At 40.7% G+C, this 18,841-nt stretch overlaps 1 protein-coding gene across 1 annotated transcript in view; it reads left to right on the top strand.

Annotated features, from left to right (window-relative positions):
* The window catches only part of TENM4 (teneurin transmembrane protein 4), a 771,745-nt gene that overhangs the window by 562,778 nt on the left and 190,126 nt on the right, over positions 1 to 18,841 (top strand). The window contains exons 10-12 of the mRNA XM_037840847.1: positions 1,439 to 1,609; positions 8,575 to 8,789; positions 10,471 to 10,681. Coding sequence (XP_037696775.1) covers positions 1,439 to 1,609; positions 8,575 to 8,789; positions 10,471 to 10,681 — 597 coding nt within the window. The remainder of the gene's footprint in view (positions 1 to 1,438; positions 1,610 to 8,574; positions 8,790 to 10,470; positions 10,682 to 18,841) is intronic.

Raw genomic sequence — 18,841 nt, 5'->3', positions numbered from 1 at the left:
ATATTAATCAATTTAGCAAAGGAGTGATTGCTACATACAGGATGCCATGGGAACCAAGGGTCTCAAGTGCTTAACTCTGTATATGGAAATTGAGAAAATTCGGGGTTGGCATCCCAGAAGAGGTGCATCTAGACCCAAGTGATTGACACAGCCTGAATCTTGAATCCTAAGGTGGAATTTAAGCAGACATTTTGTAAATAATCAGAACAGTTTTGGAAATAAGCTTCCTAACCTTCTCAAGCATTGTTTATTTCAAGGGAAAATGTCTACTTTTTGGCGTCTTGGGGTCTCTTCTAGATTTTTATACAAGACTAATTTAGCAGTTGCTATCTTGGAAATATATGCACATGGTTCAAAATCAACATATACAAAAAGTATAGGGTAAAAAGCAAGTCTCTCTCCTGCCCCTGTCCCTTAGCCATCTTTTCACTTCATAGGACACACCCACTGTAACAAGCGTTTTTCATATCCTTCCAGAAATATTCTATACATATGCAGACTTTTTTTTTTAACCCAATGGTAGTATATCAGATACACTGGTCTGCATCTTACAATTTTCCTTCCAGAAAAGAACGTAAAGAGATTCTTCTCTTTTTCTGGTTGCATAGAACTTTATTTTATGATGGAACTGATTTATTTAGTCCCTGTTGGTAGACTGGTTTCTAACATTTTGCTATTAAAAGCAATGCTGTAGTGAATAAACTTGGATGGGCATCATTGAGTACATGTGTGAGTGTATCTAGAGAGAAATTTCTAGAAGTGGAACCTCTAAGTCCCAGGGTAAAGGGTATGTACATTTTAAATTTGATAGCTTTTGTCAAATTGCTCTTCACAGGGCTTGTACCAGTTAATGTTCACACCAGCAATATATGAGACTGCTTGTTTCCTATTCCCTGCCAATACAGTGTATTTTCAGCCTTTTTTATCTCTGCTAAGCCATATGTGAAAATTGGTATTTCAGAATTCTAAGTTATATTTCTCTTACTATGAGTGATGTCAAGTCTTTTCATATGAGTAAAGCCATTTGTATTTCTTATTCTGTAAATTGTTCATATCCTCTGCCTGTTTTTCTGCCTAGTTTTTGGGCTTTGCTTATTAGTTATAGGAGTTATTTAACCCTTTGTGATATGAATTATAATTTGTTTGCCTAGAATATTTGTCTTTTGAAACAAATGGCCAAGGCCTCTTAAAGCTCCCTCATCCCCACCTCACTCTCAGCTCCGCAGACTGTGAGCTCCTCAAGGGCAGGGTCCTTGCCTTCATTATCAGTGCCCTGTGCAGGGCCTGGCATGGAAAATGTTCTCCTCAGGGGGGTATTTGTTGAATTGACCTGCTTGAATGCCCGTGTTCCCCACCCAACCCACCTTTCCCTTATGGCTTGGGAGTTCCATTTCCAACTCCAGCAGAAAAAGATGACTTTTCTCATTGCTCACCACAGCCATGCACCTGTTTGGCCTAAACTGGCACCTGCAGCCGATGGAAGGGCAGATGTATGAGATCACGGAGGACACAGCCAGCAGTTGGCCTGTGCCAACGGACGTCTCCCTGTATCCCTCAGGGGGCACTGGGTTAGAGATCCCTGACAGGAAAGGCAAAGGAGCCACAGAAGGTAGGGTTGCTGTGTTGTCCATGTTGTGAGTCCTCTGTGTCTGCCTTTGAACCGAACAGACCTCCATTATGCCCATCATGTGCCTGACTCATAGCTAGCTCCATGCTCTGGCGCTTCTTCCATCCCTCTGCCAGTCCACTTGTGTCTTCACCACAGTTGCTTGTCATGTGAGCTCATAGAGGGGTTTGGGCAGGCCTCATGGTGCTTGACGGCATCCCATCTCATGCTTCAGTGGAAGCATTATATGGGCTTTCACACTGCAGGGGTTGCCATCTTTGATTGTGAGGGATCAAGTCAAGTCCTTTTGGGGAAACCTCGTGGGATGATTGGGCATCTCAGGGAGTGGTGGTTGGTGAGGTGGATAGACAGTATGTTGTAAATGAAAGACCCTAGGACCCTTGTGGTTTAATGGAAACACCAGTTCAAGCATTCTAGGTTTTACCAATCATGTGACCTTCAGAAAGTCACTTAATTTTCCTGAGCCACAGTTTCCTCATCTGTAATAGTAATAATAATCAATGCTGTTTTTATAGCATTTTTGTTTCAAAGCTTTCTTTCAAGAGCATTTCACATTTAATCCTTGCAGTGGTCCTGTGAGGTAAGTAAGTATTTATCCCAATTTTAGAGCCCAGAACTAAGGGTCACGTTAATTAAGTGAGTTGTATGGGGTCACACAGGCAGTAAATGGTAGAGTTGGGACATGAACCCCAGGTCTGTGTGACTCCAGGGCTCTTGCTTTCTCTTATAAGCTGCCCTACCTACCTCACATCATGGTTACAAGACCCTGCAGGAGACGTGGATATGAAATCCAGTTTTACAATGAGACAGATATTTCTCAGTCAGTGATGGAAGGGGTGGGCATTTGGGCTTTGGCCTTCTTGAATGGGACATCCATAGTCCCATGGCCTGAATTTCTTAGAGGTCTTCCTGATATGCCATGAACACAGATTTTTTCACTGTTAGCCAAGAGTGTAGAAGACTCATGAAAATTGGTACCAGGAAAGATGTCTGAACCCACAGACCAGTCTGGTTCTCATTCTGAGTGGTGTGGTCATCCCTTCTCCTGCATACTGCTGTGACCTGCTTTATCTTACCAGTGTCACCTCAGTCAGCAATGTGGCTGTAGTTGCCTCCAACCTTCACTGCTTACATCTTTTTTCCTCTTATCTCAGTTATCTCTGGGGTCATGGCTTCAGAGTCTCCCTCTTCCCTCCAAGGATTTGCCTTCCATGCATCCATGTGATTGGTCATGACCTCTGAAATGATGATCTTGAAGACCAACGTCAACTCTTCGCCTGTGAGCATCTTCATGGGAAGTTAAGGCTGGGGAAGGCAAACCTGAACCCTGGCCCACTATTTTGAGGGACAAAGCCAATCCTGTATTCTACAAAGATTTTAAGACTTAAGACATTGAATCATTTATAATTTCTTTGCCACTTAATAGGACATGGAGGGATGATAGAGCATGGATGGGGCCATGTAAAGAGCTCTGTACTAGGAGTTAAGAACAGTTGTGTTCAAGTCCAGCTGCTGCCACTGGCCCATGATATGACTTTGAGCAAATCCCTTGAAAGGACTTTCTGGACTTTATTTTCCTCCTCTTCAAAATGTGGTTATTGAGCTAGATTATCTCTAAGGTTCATTCTAATTCTCAAGTTCTACATATGTGATTAGTAATAAAATCATTATATGACTAACCAAGTGACGACTCAAATTTTTTTCAAGTTGGCCCTGTCCATGGTCCTGCCTGTTGGCTTGCGATGCCCATGCCAGATTGTAGTGTCAGCAGCTGTAAGTGAATGCCATGACCTGAAGACTGATTTTAGATCAGAATGTGGATATAAGATTTTGTTAACCCTCAAGGAATTGGTAAAGGGTACCATTTAGCAAAATATATTTTCTCTCCTCCATGATCTCTATCAAACATTCTTTAAACAGGAGTTGGATTCATCTGAAATCTGCCACTCTAATAAAATTAGAGGCTGTGGGTTGTTAGGTTTTGTTTTGTTTTTCCGAAGGAGCAGGAGGTGTAGATAAGAGACAGAATAAAATTGTACCAACTTATTGGTTTACTTTAATTGGAGTATTTTTGCTTAAAGGGATTATCTGTCATTACTAATGCAAATGGAAATCCTGTTTACAAACCCCTTAAATGCAGTACAGTGCTGGAAAGTGGTCACCATCAAAAGCAATTACTGTGACAAAAAAATATATCAGTCTGGGAAAAAAGAGGACAAAACTTCCTACAGTTTATGTGAGACCACATGGTTCTTAGTTTCTTTTGCCCTGGTCAAACCAATGTCAACTCAGTTCATGTTTTTAATTTTGATGTTAAAAATCTAGTTCCTAGATATATCTCAAGGGGAAAAGTCTTTAACCCTGATGTTAACACTTATTTCCTGTTCCTTCTGAGGGTATCAGAGAGGAGAGCTGATTCTAGAATTAAAATTAGAGTCCCTGCTGCCACACTGATGGGAGAAGCAGTATGGTGTTTTGTAGAGAAAGTAAGTGGACCTTGGAGCTGGACAGTCCAGGGTTCAAATCCGGTCCTCCCCTTTATTGGTTATATTATCTCATCCAGTTTTTCCATCCCCTTTGGCCTTATTTTCCTCAATAACAGAACACGAATGATAACACTTGTCTTTTCAAAGCCTTGTGGTGAAGAGGCACTCAACAAGTATTCCCTCGTTGCTGTCCACTCAAATCCCAAAACATTCTAAATCAGTTTTTAAAATCCTGGAAATCCAGGCTAATTAACCCTTTCCCCCCATATATCCTGCAGAAGTTTGATATATTTTTTAATATTTTAAAGGATATATATATATATTTAAATTATACAAATGAAATGTTTGTTAAACCCAGTATTTTAAATGTCTTTCATGCCTTTGAGAAAAGCATCAAATGACAATTCATATACTATATTTTCAAAATAGCTGTAACCATTTCTGGGTTGTTATGGGACAGAAACCAAATACAGCAGCTTTTATAAGTAAAACCACAAGAACTTGTGTTATGCATTAATGGGGAAGGGAAAAAAATCATTGAATAAACAAGCATTTCTGATGGTTGAATTGGTGGACTAAGGATAGCATTTTCTTCTTTCTGCAATGAAATAAAAATTGCCCTTCAGTTTGAACCATGCAAATTGCTGCATGCAGGCTCAGCTAGGCTCCCCAAAATGGAGCAGCTTATTTTGATAACCAAATAAATTTCAAATGGTTGCTAAGGAAACTAAAGGATTCTTTGTGTAAGTTATTGCATTGAAAAAAACAAAAAAGGTGGGGGTGGGGTGTTAGTTGATTAGGAATTTAGAACTGATAAAGATAGGTCTCAGTTTAGCAAAGACTGTGATTGGGAAGCACATGGAATTTCACTTCTTCCAAATCTCTCTTATTTGACCGAGCTATGTAATCACTGTAACAATTTCTTGAGAAAATTCTTTTATAGACGTGAATACTTATTTGCACAGCACTGCTATACGAAGCCTGACTCTGTATATCTTTAGAAAGAAAAGTACTGTTGCAGTAGAATCTGCCTTGTGAAACCTAATCCTGCAGTCGGGGGTCCCTAATCCTGAGTTCAGCTCTTGGTACTTGCTGTTATGCTTCTGAGGGCACCCAGTGATTGTTTAGTATCCTTCTCTTGAATGTCTCCAGACCTGGACTGTGGCCTGTTTGTGGCGTTCCCTAATTCATTAAAATTTTCATCTTCTTGTCCTCCAGGATGTCAATAAGTTCTTAAAGAGGCCCTGCATCTACCTGATCTAGCCTTGATATTTAGCCTCCTTGAGCTGTGAATTAAATTGGGTTCTTGATCTTTTAAAGAGTCAGCACCCCACCACTACTGAGAATATCTTCGTACAGTTTTAATTAATCATTCAACAGTTTAATTCTCTAAGTAGCCATATCCTAATAAATAAAGGACCGCAAATGGTGTCATCGTTAAATGGTTTCTTAAGAATTCTGAGCCTCAGTATATACAAATTTTCATATTGTAATGAGAATTATCTGAACTGATATATGTGAAAGTACTTGGCATGTAGTTGGAGCTCAATAAATGGTAGCTAATGGTACTAGTAATACTACTATCTCTACTTTAAATACTATGACTGCTGCAAATATTTTTATTATTGTTATCATTATTATTATACCTTGTCCAAAATGTAGGTATAGGTAGGAAGAATGTTACATGCAGGTCTTTTCTTCTCCAGTGGCCTCTGCTCTCCGTCATGATTCCATGATTCATGGGTTCTGCTATGTGTTGGGCTGTTTTTTATCCTAGTACTCTTAGCTTGGTACTCAGAATTAAAGACAAAGAATCTTAAATTGCAGGATCTGGAAAAAGAAAGGTAGTAAGTGCCTCTAAAAGGAAGGGAGTTTCAGTCTAACTACCCTCAGTCCTGCCTCTTTCCCATCAGGAAATCTGCGGTAACTGGCAGAACGTAGACTTTCCCCTCAGCAGTTCCCATTTCATCCCTATGGATGTCCAATGTGGGAGGGAGAGGAAGAATAATAAAAGGTAAACTGCCAAATGGGGATTCCCTTTTCCCTCTCAGAAATTGCCTTTAGGCTGGGCCTTGGCCCCTTCCTGAGGACAGGATGCCTTCTAGCACAAAGGCCACTATTGAGCAAAAGCTCGAGTGACCCTCACAGTCTCAGCTGTAGACAGTCAAGGTCCTGGGAGTTGGGGGGTGGGGGGCGGGACGGGCAGGCCCAAGACAAGAATTTATTATTTTTATTTCATTGTTCTATACACACCAAAGACAATTTCTCCTTTCACTTTGGCCCTTCTGGGTGAAGTACTAGAATACTGGACAAGAAAATTCCCCTTTTGCCACCTCCTCTGGGGAGAAGCCAACTTATTTATTCCTCTAGGAGCTGCAGACCTTGGAGAGAGGCTCTGGGTTTGGCCTCAGACCTAGAAGGTTACAGAACTTGGCTGATACAGTAGCTGTCTCCTAATAAGTTCACTAGAGGGGAAAAGAAACTGTGCAGGGGTCTCCAGCAGCATGCTAACATGTGGGCAAAGTTTTCCATTATTTATTCTCAGACATAGGAGTTATTTGAATGCAGACCAATTCTGAAATCCCAGCAGTGCTGACTCCCACCTACTCACAAAGGAAATGAGACCTTGAAATTAGCAGTCTTGGGCCTTTTTCTATGCAGTTTCTAGGAGTAAAAAGTTTAGAGCTTGTTCCATTTTTGTTTCATACTCCCTCATAGTTCTGCCTCCTTAGCCAAATTAAAAGCTGAAGAGTATACTGTTTTCTCCCTGGACTATAAAAAGGTTGTGGTATTACGAACCCAAAAATCAGATAAAGAAAATTTGAAAGTAATTCTTTCCCATCTTAATACTTTGTGAATTTGGCTGCTATCTTTGAACTTTCTGAACCACAGTGTGGTGGTCTGTGTGTGTGTCTGTGCTTTCAAGGTAAAATCTGCAGCATATCCCTTCCATAAAGGAATTAAATGCAAACTCTTTCCCATGCTAATGACAGAATTACCACTGGTACTTTCATTGATAGCATGCATTTTAACTTTTTTGTTGGCATATTTTTAATTAAAATAACATTTAATGGTTTGAAGTTAAAACCCTGATGTTTCTGCCTAGTTTATAAGGGAATGATAACATATGGAGAAGTTTAACATTTAAATTGAATTTTATTATTTAAAACAGTAAAATATTTTATGACTAGAACAATGCCCTGCCAAGCTTCATTTCAGCATCAAATGTGCTTTGTAAGGAATCTTACAAAGCTAGGAAAAAAGACATTTTAATTTCTTGTTCCCCAAATGCTTTTTATAAAAAGTTCCCGCAAACATGTTTGCTTTACAAATGAATTCTTGTTCTCTAAAGTGCTCTTCAGACATCTCTAACAACATAAAAAAAACTGAAACCAGGATACCCAGGGGGTACCTTTCTAATGACAAATGAGATATAGTTGTTGACTTGATTTTGGTTTTTCAGTGGCCTAAGGGTGGTCTTAATATCCTGATGGTCTCCTCCTGCTCCACCCCACTCCTCTGAAGGCTAATGGCTGGAAGGAAGTTAAGGTTTATACTTTTCACATGTGAGTGGTTTAATTACTAAATAAGAGGAAGTTTGATAAGCAGCCTTCCTTCCTAGCACTTGTGGTGTCCCCAGAAAGCTGTATGCTACTCGTCAGTGACAGAGTGACAAGAGACCTTCTTCCTAACCTCCCTGCCTGGGTGCTGGGCTCAGGGTTGAGGGTCTGTGTTGAATTTACAAGTGTGTCATAGACTTTGTGCCTAAACTTGAGAAATTCCCTAAACTTTACCCCCTTACCACAAAAATGATATTCACCTCCATCCAAAGACAAAGAAGCATTTTTAAGAAATGTTTCCTTCATTCAGAAATACTCTCTTCCTCATCCCCCCAAACTCTCACCCCTGCACCAAACACAAACCCCCATCCATGTATCTGAGTCTGAGAATTTGGCCCCCCAGTTTTACAAACTAGTGAACTTTCGAAATACCTTACTTACTCCACTCAAGCCACACTTCCCACTGCTGGGGGAATCATTTTGTGTGTTTAATAAAAACACCTTATCCCTCTTTCCTTTCTATTTTAGCCTATACTCTTTTATACAGATACACACTCGCACACACACACCAGAGTTACTCTCATGTGACCGCAAATGATTATTTTTAGGATGAAAATATATCTTAACAAGCTGTGGAGTTATGCAGTAAACAGATGGCCCTTGGGGAGAGCCCGTACTGCTTTGGAAGAATGCATATTTTTAGCAAAACAATTTGAGCATCACTAGAAAAAAAAGTTCTAGACATCCTTATTCCTCATTTGGGGAGAGGAAGCTGGCAGCAGAGTGTCATTGAGAGGCGTGCAAGGCTGAGGACAGGCCTGGTTGTTCAGATACTTTGATTCCTTGTTTCTTCTGTGGCTAACTGTGACATTTTTGTCTTCCCTTTCCTGTGTCTTGGTAGGAAAGCCCAGTAGCTTCTTTCCAGAGGACAGTTTTATAGATTCCGGAGAAATCGACGTGGGGAGACGGGCTTCCCAGAAGATTCCTCCTGGCACTTTCTGGAGAGCTCAGGTGTTCATAGATCATCCTGTGCATCTGAAATTCAATGTGTCTCTGGGAAAGGCAGCTCTGGTTGGCATTTATGGCAGAAAAGGCCTTCCTCCTTCACATACACAGGTAACCAGAACCCCACATACCCAGCTGGTCTCCAGGAGACTCCTGCCTCAAATCTTGATCAAAAATCAGAAGCCCTATGCTTAAACTTGTATACTTGAGCCTGGATGGAATCTCCTATACTGTACAACCCATCCATTCATTTGCCCCCACTGAGACCCTGTCTTACAGATTAGTTGTGTTATATCCCTGGGACTTTGGGTTAATTCCCTGGGAATCCTAGGAAATCTCTGTAGCCTTTCCACTATTACTCTATCTCCTAAGTTTAATTATTTATTCAGAAAATATGGTCTAGAGAAAAAGCATGTACTTTGGAGTCAGACAGACCTGAGTTTGAATCCTTTCATCATCAGCTATGTAACCTTGGGCCCATTATTTATCTTCTCTGTGCAAGTTTCTAATCTATAACATGGAAATAGCATTACCTGCTTTGCAGGGCTCTTGTGAACAATAAAGAATAACATTGATAAATAGCTGACTTGGCTCAGAATGGGTGGTCCTTAATAAACATTACTCACTTAGTCTTTTGCATTCCTTCCCTCTTTCAGGGCTACACATTTACTCAGACAGATGCATGCACACGCACATCAGAAACACTTCAGAAACTTGTCCAGCAAGATTGACATATTATCAGGGATGACTGGTAAAGCAGAAGGATTTGTGCAAGTTCCTCCCAGTTCTGAAATTGGAGTAATATAAACCATAGGCGTCCATCATGCATTCCCAAGTCAAATGCAGTCTTCTTAGCCCCAGTAGCTATTTAAGATTTTTAGTTAAAAGCTAGATGAATACACTTACTAGGGATGGAGTCACAGCAAAATATAGGAAGGCTGGGTCCCTGATGACTTCAAAGAATTACTGTGCTTTTTTGGACTTCTTAGTGCCACACTTTTTTACATGAGCAAAAATAAATATCTTGTTTCTAACAAAATAGATAGATAAATAGATAGATGGATGGCAGACAGATAGATAGATGGATGATAGATCATTTACTCAGTCTGCTTGCTAGTAGGTCAGTAGGACTTAACCCCCTACCTGTTATTAACGCCGCATGACTGAGTTCTCTTGAATGTCCCAATAAGAGTTTCACATCAGTCGGCAATTGTATTTGACACAGCATGTAATTATTTATATAGTTTTGAGCTAATCCAGTTCTAAAATATTAGTTTCCTTAATATTACTCCCTGAAATGGGAGCATTTAAAAACGATAATTGCCAAAAAGAAGACAGGCATAAATCAAATTTTCATTTGCACATGACTGACATTTAAGGCTCTTCTGGTGCTCCTGTCCCAATTCTAAGACATGCAGCACCTCCTGCCTTCCCATCATTATTTGCACAGAGTTCAATCAATCACTAAGTGGCATGTGCCCACCATTGAAAAAATATGGTTATCCTGGTACAAACTCAGTAAGGTGAAGACTCACAACACATAACAACAAAAATTAAAACAAAATGAGGCTAATAAATAATGCATTAATTATACTGCACTCACAAGAAAGTCAGGAGATAATCACCAGAGAGAAATAGGATCTGGGGAGGAGTTTGAGTTGGCTGATCAGCCTTCATGCAACTTTAGCCTTTTTTGCCTCTTTCAATTTCTGTTCCCTTGTATGATTCCCGAAGGAACCCAGCATTACGGTGAAGCAAATCCACTGCTAATTATGCTCTCTTTGTACTTTAGTTTGACTTTGTGGAGCTGTTGGATGGAAGGAGGCTTCTGACCCAGGAGGCACGGAGTCTGGAGGGACCCCAGCGCAAGTCTCGGGGGGTCATTCCCCCCTCTAGCCATGAAACCGGCTTTATCCAGTATTTGGATTCAGGAATCTGGCACCTGGCTTTTTACAATGACGGAAAGGAGTCTGAAGTGGTTTCTTTTCTCACCACTGCCATTGGTAAGGAAGCTCCACCCTGGGGTCTGTGGAATATTGTCTCTTTGGTTAGGATACTTGGGGATTTGGGGGGTTGAAGGACAAGGAAATGTTTCTTGCCCAGAGCTGGGGATTCCACCCAGAGTCTGGCATAAAGACATCATGACTGGGCTTGCTGGACAGGATGAGCATGAGATGCAGGGAAATGAGGGTAGAGAGTGGCAGGAAGGGTTGGCAGGCAATTCTGGGCAGGTGTCTAAGCCCAGGGCTATTGCCTATCTCTTTTCTTCTGCTGGCTGTGGTACGATGTGTGAAGTACCAGCTACATTTAAAGACCAAGGGGTGAAACTGATTATATTAGACATGGATCCTGGATGTACGACATGTGTAGGCAGTACCTCGTTGATGGACCCTTCTTTCCAGTGTCTGTTAATCTCATGTGGTTCCTCTGACTGATTTGTTGTGTTGTTTTGCTTTTGTTTTGCTTTTGGAACTACAGCCCCTGGCAAATTGGAAAAGAAAATAAAGGCTTGGAGAGACAGTGAGATTAGAGATAGTGCAAAGAGTTCAATGAACAATTTTTCTTGAGGTTTTCTTGAGAATGGAGATGTTCTGATCACTGGTAAAGAACCCTGGTGTTTTAAATAGGTGCTTGACCCCTTAGCTTTCCCACATGGTGGAAGAGGACTCTGACCCCTTGGCTGCTTTGGACGTCCATGAATCTCTGGGAAACTGGCACCCTGTTCTCATTTTTATCAATGCATTATTTAGAATGTGTCTCCTCCTTAGATCACCATATAGTACTTGTAGGACACAGTGGTCTTGGGGGTTCAAGTCAGAAACTATTTTTTCTAACTTCATATTGGTTTTTTGGTTGTTGTGGCTATTTGTTTTGTTTTCTTAACTTTTTTTAAAAATCCTTTTATTGAGATATATTCACATACCATGCAGTCATACAAAACAAAGCGTACATTCAATTGTTCACAGTACCATTACATAGTTGTGCATTCATCACCAAAATCAATCCCTGTCACCTTCATTACCACACACACAAAAATAACAAGAATAAAAATTAAAGTGAAAAAGAGCAACTAAAGTAAAAAAGAACACTGGGTGCCTTTGTTTGTTTGTTTGTTTTCCTTCCCCCATCTTTCTACTCATCCATCCATAAACTAGACAAAGGGGAGTGTGCTCCATATGGCTTTCCCAATCACGTTGTCACCCCTCATAAGCTACATTGTTATACAATCGTCTTCAAGATTCATGGGTTCTGGGTTGTGGTTTGATAGTTTCAGGTATTTACTGCTAGCTACTCCAATTCACTAGAACCTAAAAAGGGTTGTCTATATTGTGCGTAAGAGTGTCCACCAGAGTGACCTCTCAGCTCCTTTTGGAATCTCTCTGCCACTGTAGCTTATTTCATTTCCTTTCATATCCCCCTTTTGGTCAAGAAGATGTTCTCCATTCCACGATGCCCAGTCTAGATTCCTCCCTGGGAGTCATATTCCACGTTGTCAGGGAGATTCACTCCCCTGGGTGTCTGATCCCACGTAGTGGAGGGCAGTGATTTCACCTGCCAAGTTGGCTTAGCTAGAGAGAGAGGGCCATGTCTGAGCAACAAAGAGGGCACTCGGGAGGAGGCTCTTAGGCACAATTATAGGGAGGCCTAGCCTCTCCTTTGCAGCAACAGTCTTCCCAAGGGCAAGTCCTGTGGTAGAGGGCTCAACCCACCAAACCACCACTCCCCTATGTCTGTGAGCACATCAGCCACCATCGAGGTGGGGAAGCCCAATACCCCTGCATTCTCCACCAGCTCCTCAAGGGGGCGCTGCATATTTTTTTCATTGTTTTTTTTTTTTTAAGTCATCTATATCAAAAAAGAAAAAAATTTAAAAAAACATTTCAAACAAACCATAACAATGGAATAAGAAAAAGACAACTAACCTAACTACTTTACTTCCAACATATCCCTACTCTACCCCAAGAAAATAACCAAATATAGCAACATTTCTGTGAACTTGTTCTTACTATACCCATCAGAAATTAACAGACCCTAGGCATTCCCAGAATGTTCAATTTACCCTCAATAGCTTCTCTGTTCTTATTGGGTTATGATTCCCCCTTCCTTAATTGCTGTATATTGCTAGTTCCCCTACATTCTACATTATGAACCGTTTGTTTTACATTTTTCAATGTTCACATTAGTGGTAGCATATAATATTTCTCTTTTTGTGCCTGGCTTATTTTGCTCAGCATTATGTCTTCAGGGTTCATCCATGTTGTCGTATGTTTCACGACATTGTTCCTTCTTATAGCTGTGTAGTATTCCATCGTGTGTATATACCATATTTTATTTATCCCCTCATCTGTTGAAGGACATTTGGGTTGTTTCCATCTCTTGGTTAACTTTTTATTTGGAAATAATTTAAAACTTACAGTACAGTTGTGAAAATAATATAAACCCCATACAGAGAACTTCAATATTCCCCCACACTCTCCAGGTACCCAGATCCACCAATTTTAACATTTTGCCACCTTTGCCATATCATTCTATGTATGGTTATCTATCTGTCAATCTAGATGGTTATCTATCTATCAGTCCATCATCTGTCTGTCTATTTTCTACCTATCTATTTTCTGAACATTTGAGAGCAGGTTGCACACGTCATATTCCTTGAAGACATAATGCTTCCAGGTACATTCATAAAAAACAAGGATATTTGCTTATGTAAGCACCTTAAGTGCACTTATCAAGTTCCAGAAATTTAACATTGATAAAAAGTTTACATTCTATATTCCACCTCTTTTTATGTCCCAATAATGTCCATTTGAGCCTTTATTCCTCTATTCTTAGATTCCATCCAGGATCATGTATTGCATTCAATTGTCATTATCTATCTAGTTTCTCTTTATTTATTTATTTATTTTTTAAATTGTGGCCTGAGTTTATATTGGAAGCACTATGACAGAAAGAACGATTTGGAGACTCCATCTTCCTCCATGCTGTTGAAACCCATGGCATGCCTGGAGATAAAACTCCTACAGGATAATAAAACTAACAGAAAAACAAAACTACATTAGCTGGAATACTTGGGAATGGGGTTTCTGCTTAATGAAAAGTTCCATGTGTGTCCTAGTTTGCTAATGCTGCAGAATGCAAAACACCAGAGATGGATTGGCTTTTATAAAAAGGGGGTTTATTTGGCTATACAGTTACAGTCTTAAGGCCGTAAAGTGTCCAAGGTAACACATCAGTAATCAGGTACCTTCACTGGAGGATGGCAGATGCCGTCCGGAAAACCTCTGTTAGCTGGGAAGGCACGTGGCTGGCATCTGCTCCAAAGTTCTGGTTTTCAAAATGGCTTTCTCCCAGGACATTCCTCTCTAGCAAGCTTGCTCTTCTTCAAAACATCACTCACAGCTGCACTCTGTTCAGTCTCTTTGAGTCAGCATGTTTTATATGGCTCCACTGATCAAGGCCCACCCCGAATGGGTGGGGCCACACCTCCATGGGAGTATCCCACCAGAGTCACCTCCCACAGCTGGGTGGGGCACATCTCCATGCAAACAACCTAATCCAAACATTCCAACTTAATCCCCACTATTCTGTCTGCCCCACAAGATTGCACCAAAGAATATGGCTTTTTCTGGGGGACATAATACATTCAAACCGGCACAATGTGCTTAACAGTTCACCTGAAAACTTTTTGTCTCAGTCTTTGGCTGGGAGTTTGTCTAACATGCAAATGGAGTTAAGGAAAATCTCTTAATCTGAGACTTGGTTTCTAAAACTCTTGCAAGACCCTGAATCTTCCTTCTAAACAGCAGTGGTCATTGTCAGGCTACTTTCTTCATACTAGGAATTTTGCCCTTAGTGTCTAGGCAGGGGGTATCTTCCAGTGAAAATTGAGGTATAAGAAATAATGTGCTGCTGCAAATGCAGGCTCAGTATTGTAACTTGTGGACCATCAGGCAAAATAGCTGTGATATAGGAAATACAATTTTATGTTGTCCTTGTTTTGGAAATGTCTGTCCTGGCTGCTGGACTGTGAGTGCCTACAGGGCAGGGAATTTGACATATTCTTCTCTGCCTCCCTAATACACAGGGCAGTTGATAAGAGAATGAGTATTAATGTGGCCTGTTCTCTACTCAGGCTCTGTTTTAGTTTCCTAGGCTGCTCAAAGCAAATAGCGTGAAATGGTTCAGCTTGAACAATGGGAATGTATTCACTTATGGTTAAAATCCAGGAAAATGTCCAAATCAAGGCATCATCAAAGCGAGGCTTTCTTCCTGAAGACCAGTTGCCAGCAATCCTTGGCTTCTCTGCCACATGACAACGCACATGGCAGCATCTGCTGGTCTCACCCTTCTCTTCTGAGTTTTATTGATTTCAGCTTCTTGCTTCTGTGGCCTTTCTTCCCCCTCTTCCCCCCCCCCCATTCCATTTATAAAGGACTACAGTAATAGGATTAAGACCCATCCTAATGGAGGTGTGTACCTGTGTGTATATATTATGCCTCCCAGAAAAAGCCACGTTCTTTGATGTAATCTTGTGTGGGCAGATGTATCAGTGTTAATTAGATTGTAATTCTTTGAGTGTTTCCGTGGAAATGCACCCCACCCAACTGTGGATGATGACTCTGATTGGATAATTTCCATGAAGGTGTAACCCCACCCATTTAGGGTGGGTCTAAATTAAATCACTGGAGCCATATAAATGAGCTAACAAACAGAAAGAACTCAGTGCAGCTGAGAGTGACATTTTGAAGAGGAGCTACAGCCAAGAGGGATACTTTGAAGAATGCACAGGAGCTGAGAGAGTAGCTGCAGATAAGAGACAGTTTGAAGATGGCTGTTGAAAGCAGACTTTTGCTCTGGAGAAGCTGAGAGAGGACAAACGCCCCAAGAGCAACTGAAAGTGACACTTTTGAGGAACTGCGGCCTAGAGCGGAACATCCTGGGAGAAAGCCATTTTGAACCCAGAACTTTGGAGCAGACACCAGCCACGTGCCTTCCCAGCTAACAGAGGTTTTCCGGACACCATTGGCCCTCCTCCAGTGAAGGTACCCAATTGCTGGTGTGTTAACTTGGACACTTTATGGCCTTAAGACTGCAACTGTGTAACCAAATAACCCCCCTTTTACAAAAGCCAGTCCATCTCTGGTGTTTTGCATTCCAGCAGCATTAGCAAACTAGAACAAGATGGGTCACAGGTAACTGAAGTAGCCTCGTCAAAGATCCTACTTACAATGGGTTTATACCTACAGGAATGGATTAACTTTAAGAACATGCTTTTCTGGGGTACATGTAGTTTCAAACCACCTCAGGTTTCCATTGGCAGGACTGTTAGCAGCCACTGTCTGGGCAGTTGCAATATTCTTGGTTTTCCTCTCTGATTGCCTTCTCTTCAGGTGTAGGGGAAAGTATTCTCCATTCTGAATCTCTACCACTAACTTGGTTTTGACCTTGCACAAATCACTTGGTTTTTCCAGCTCTTGGTTTCTCAAGAGTCTGGAATTTGAAACCACAGCTCAGTGGTTACTGGTGACATAAAGGTTAACAGGTAGCCTCATCCCCTTCATCAGAAAACTCAGTTCTGGTCCTCACCATCAATCACTCTGTCATTTTGTGGGGTTTGCCAGGCTCTAGACCCTGTTTCTTTTCTCTTTCTGGGCACACTGGCTTCCATTTAGAGACATGATTATCAAGTTATTCATAGTGCCCAAGTTACGGCTTCCTGGTCTCACAGCCAATTTATCTTAGGCATGGTTAGCAAAGAAGCACTGAGTGTCATCCTTGCTCATAACTATTTTTAAAATCAAAATCTTTATTTTTAATAACTGAGCATAAATATGAAAGGATACAACAACCCCAAAGAAAGCAACTTTTAATTAGGTTATGCCTCTTAGAGAAATAAAATGTGTATACAGTTACATACCTTTGCCAGCTCTTGACTTCTCAGAGCTTGCTAACCTGTTTTGTCATAATTGAGAAAATGGTCTTGCTTTTCCCTCTGGTTCCTCTATTCTCACCCAAATGATGAAACCTGTTTTTTCACCTCCACTTAACACTGTAATGTCTTTTAGAACAGGTAGGCTAAATAATGCTGCTCAGATTTTAATGTACTTATTAATCACCTGGGGGTCTTGTTAAAATGCAATAAGTCTGGATAAGGCCTTAGATTCTGTATTTATAAGCAACACCTAGTTATACTGATTCTGCTGGCCTGTGGGCCACATTTTGAGTAGCATAGGGTTATAATACCGTATGGGTGGTTGTATAAAGGAATCTTCTGGGAAGCTAGTTAAAAATTTAGATTCCTGGGCCTTATGCCCAGAAATTATGATTCAGTAGGCCTGAGGTAGCATTTAGTGATAGTGATTCTGGTGGTCTGTCGACTAAGCTCGAAAGCCAGCGCTCGATATGCTTTCCATCCCTTTCTTCCCTTACATGTTAGCTCCATGTCCATGGATAGTCCCAGAATCTCAGTCTCATTTTTCTGGTCTGGAAAAATGAAATAATAACAGTACTTTGCAATTCCATTGTGAAGGTTAGTGATAGCAGATATAACACGTCTAGCACAGGCTTTGAACATCATAAATGCTCAATCAATAGAAGCAGTTAATATTCTCTCCCGCTCCCCTCCCCTCCCCTTTTCGCTGGCTGTCTTTCTGACCTGTCTCCCTTCAAGCTACAGTGATTGCTTAATGAATACCGTTTTTTCTTTAATACATAAACAAACCAACTCTGATGCTGCTATTAATCCCTCTCTCCCCAAGAGTCCCTGGCATTGAGTCTCAGCTGTCTGTGATTGTTCCCTGTGAGCTCTGAGTTGTAATTTGTCTTGGCAGGTTAATTAAAAGTTTAGGTCTTGTTTTAGTGTAGTCATTATGGTCCCAATATACAATCGTAACTCGCAGGTTTGCTTAACACACAAATTGGAATATGACCCTTCCTTCATTAGATGTTGAAATCCAGATCTGCAATTTGAAAAGATCTGAGATGTCAGAATCCAGAGTATTTAGGTCTGTTTGTAATTAAGTAACAGAAGAAATAATTGTGTTTAACAAATGGCTATACTATGTAAATTTTTCCTGCATTTAATACAGTCCAGCTGATATTTTCAATTAAATGAGTTTATCTTTTGCCTTGATAAAAAAAAAACCCAAAAATACTTTACAAACTATGCACACACACAGAGACCTGATGTTGACAGAGCTCCCTCTGAACTAGATGGATTTACCTACACACACACTTATACACACCCCCCACTGAAACCAAGCAAGTTTTTAGAATTAAAAATGCAGCTATTTTCAGAAAGAACAGTCTTTCCCCCTCATGTAGAGATCCAGAATTTGAGATGAAGAAATTGAGACTCAGAGAGCTTAATTGTGTTGTCCAGAGTTAGTTATTAAGGGCAGAGCAAGAATGGAAAGGTGGTCTCCAAAACCCACACTCTTCCCACTATACCAGTGTCTCACCATTTGCTATGTTAATATTAAATGTTTTATTCTCATTTGTGTTATATGGAATATAATTTCCTCCCTGTTAACTTGCCTCCAATTATAAGTAACCATCTTATATCAACCCAGGAAGTTTTCTTGAGAAGTCATCAAAACGACCATGAAAAAATCTCACAGCATCCAAAACTTTAAAAATAAACATGCCCTCTAATGCATTGCTTGCAATCCCAAGACCTGACAAGACAGTATTGGAATGGATTGGGTCATCAGGTAGCATCCTATCTTTTAATTTTAGTTGATGCTAGCACATTAAAGGACAGATCAACCTGACATTGTGGCAGTGTGAGCAAAGTTGGAAAATAACAGAAATCCCCGACAATAGACCTAGAAATCCAGAGAAAAGAAATGAGAATCACCATTAGAAAACGTAGAGACTGGGAAATTTTTATGAGAAATGTGCCCCAGTCTTTCTGGCCTGAAGGACTAGACACATTTATGATAATTGAAGGAAAGAGTCGTTTTGTCCATGGCCAGGCAACTGCTGTAAATTGACATGATCTATGTCTAAGGACTAGAAGCAGATTTAGTGTATTCCTTCCATCCTTCCTCGTTCGCTCCCTCACCTCCTTCATCCAACAATATTGCATCCTGCTCTTTTCCAACCTGGGGACACTGAGAAGATATGACATAGCTTCTGGCAAAAATAACTCATGGCCTTGA

This window comes from Choloepus didactylus, chromosome 6, assembly GCF_015220235.1.
Source record: "Choloepus didactylus isolate mChoDid1 chromosome 6, mChoDid1.pri, whole genome shotgun sequence".
NCBI lineage: Eukaryota > Metazoa > Chordata > Mammalia > Pilosa > Megalonychidae > Choloepus > Choloepus didactylus.
The sequence above is the reverse complement of the archived record's forward strand: the minus strand, read 5'-3'. Positions and strand labels throughout refer to the sequence as shown.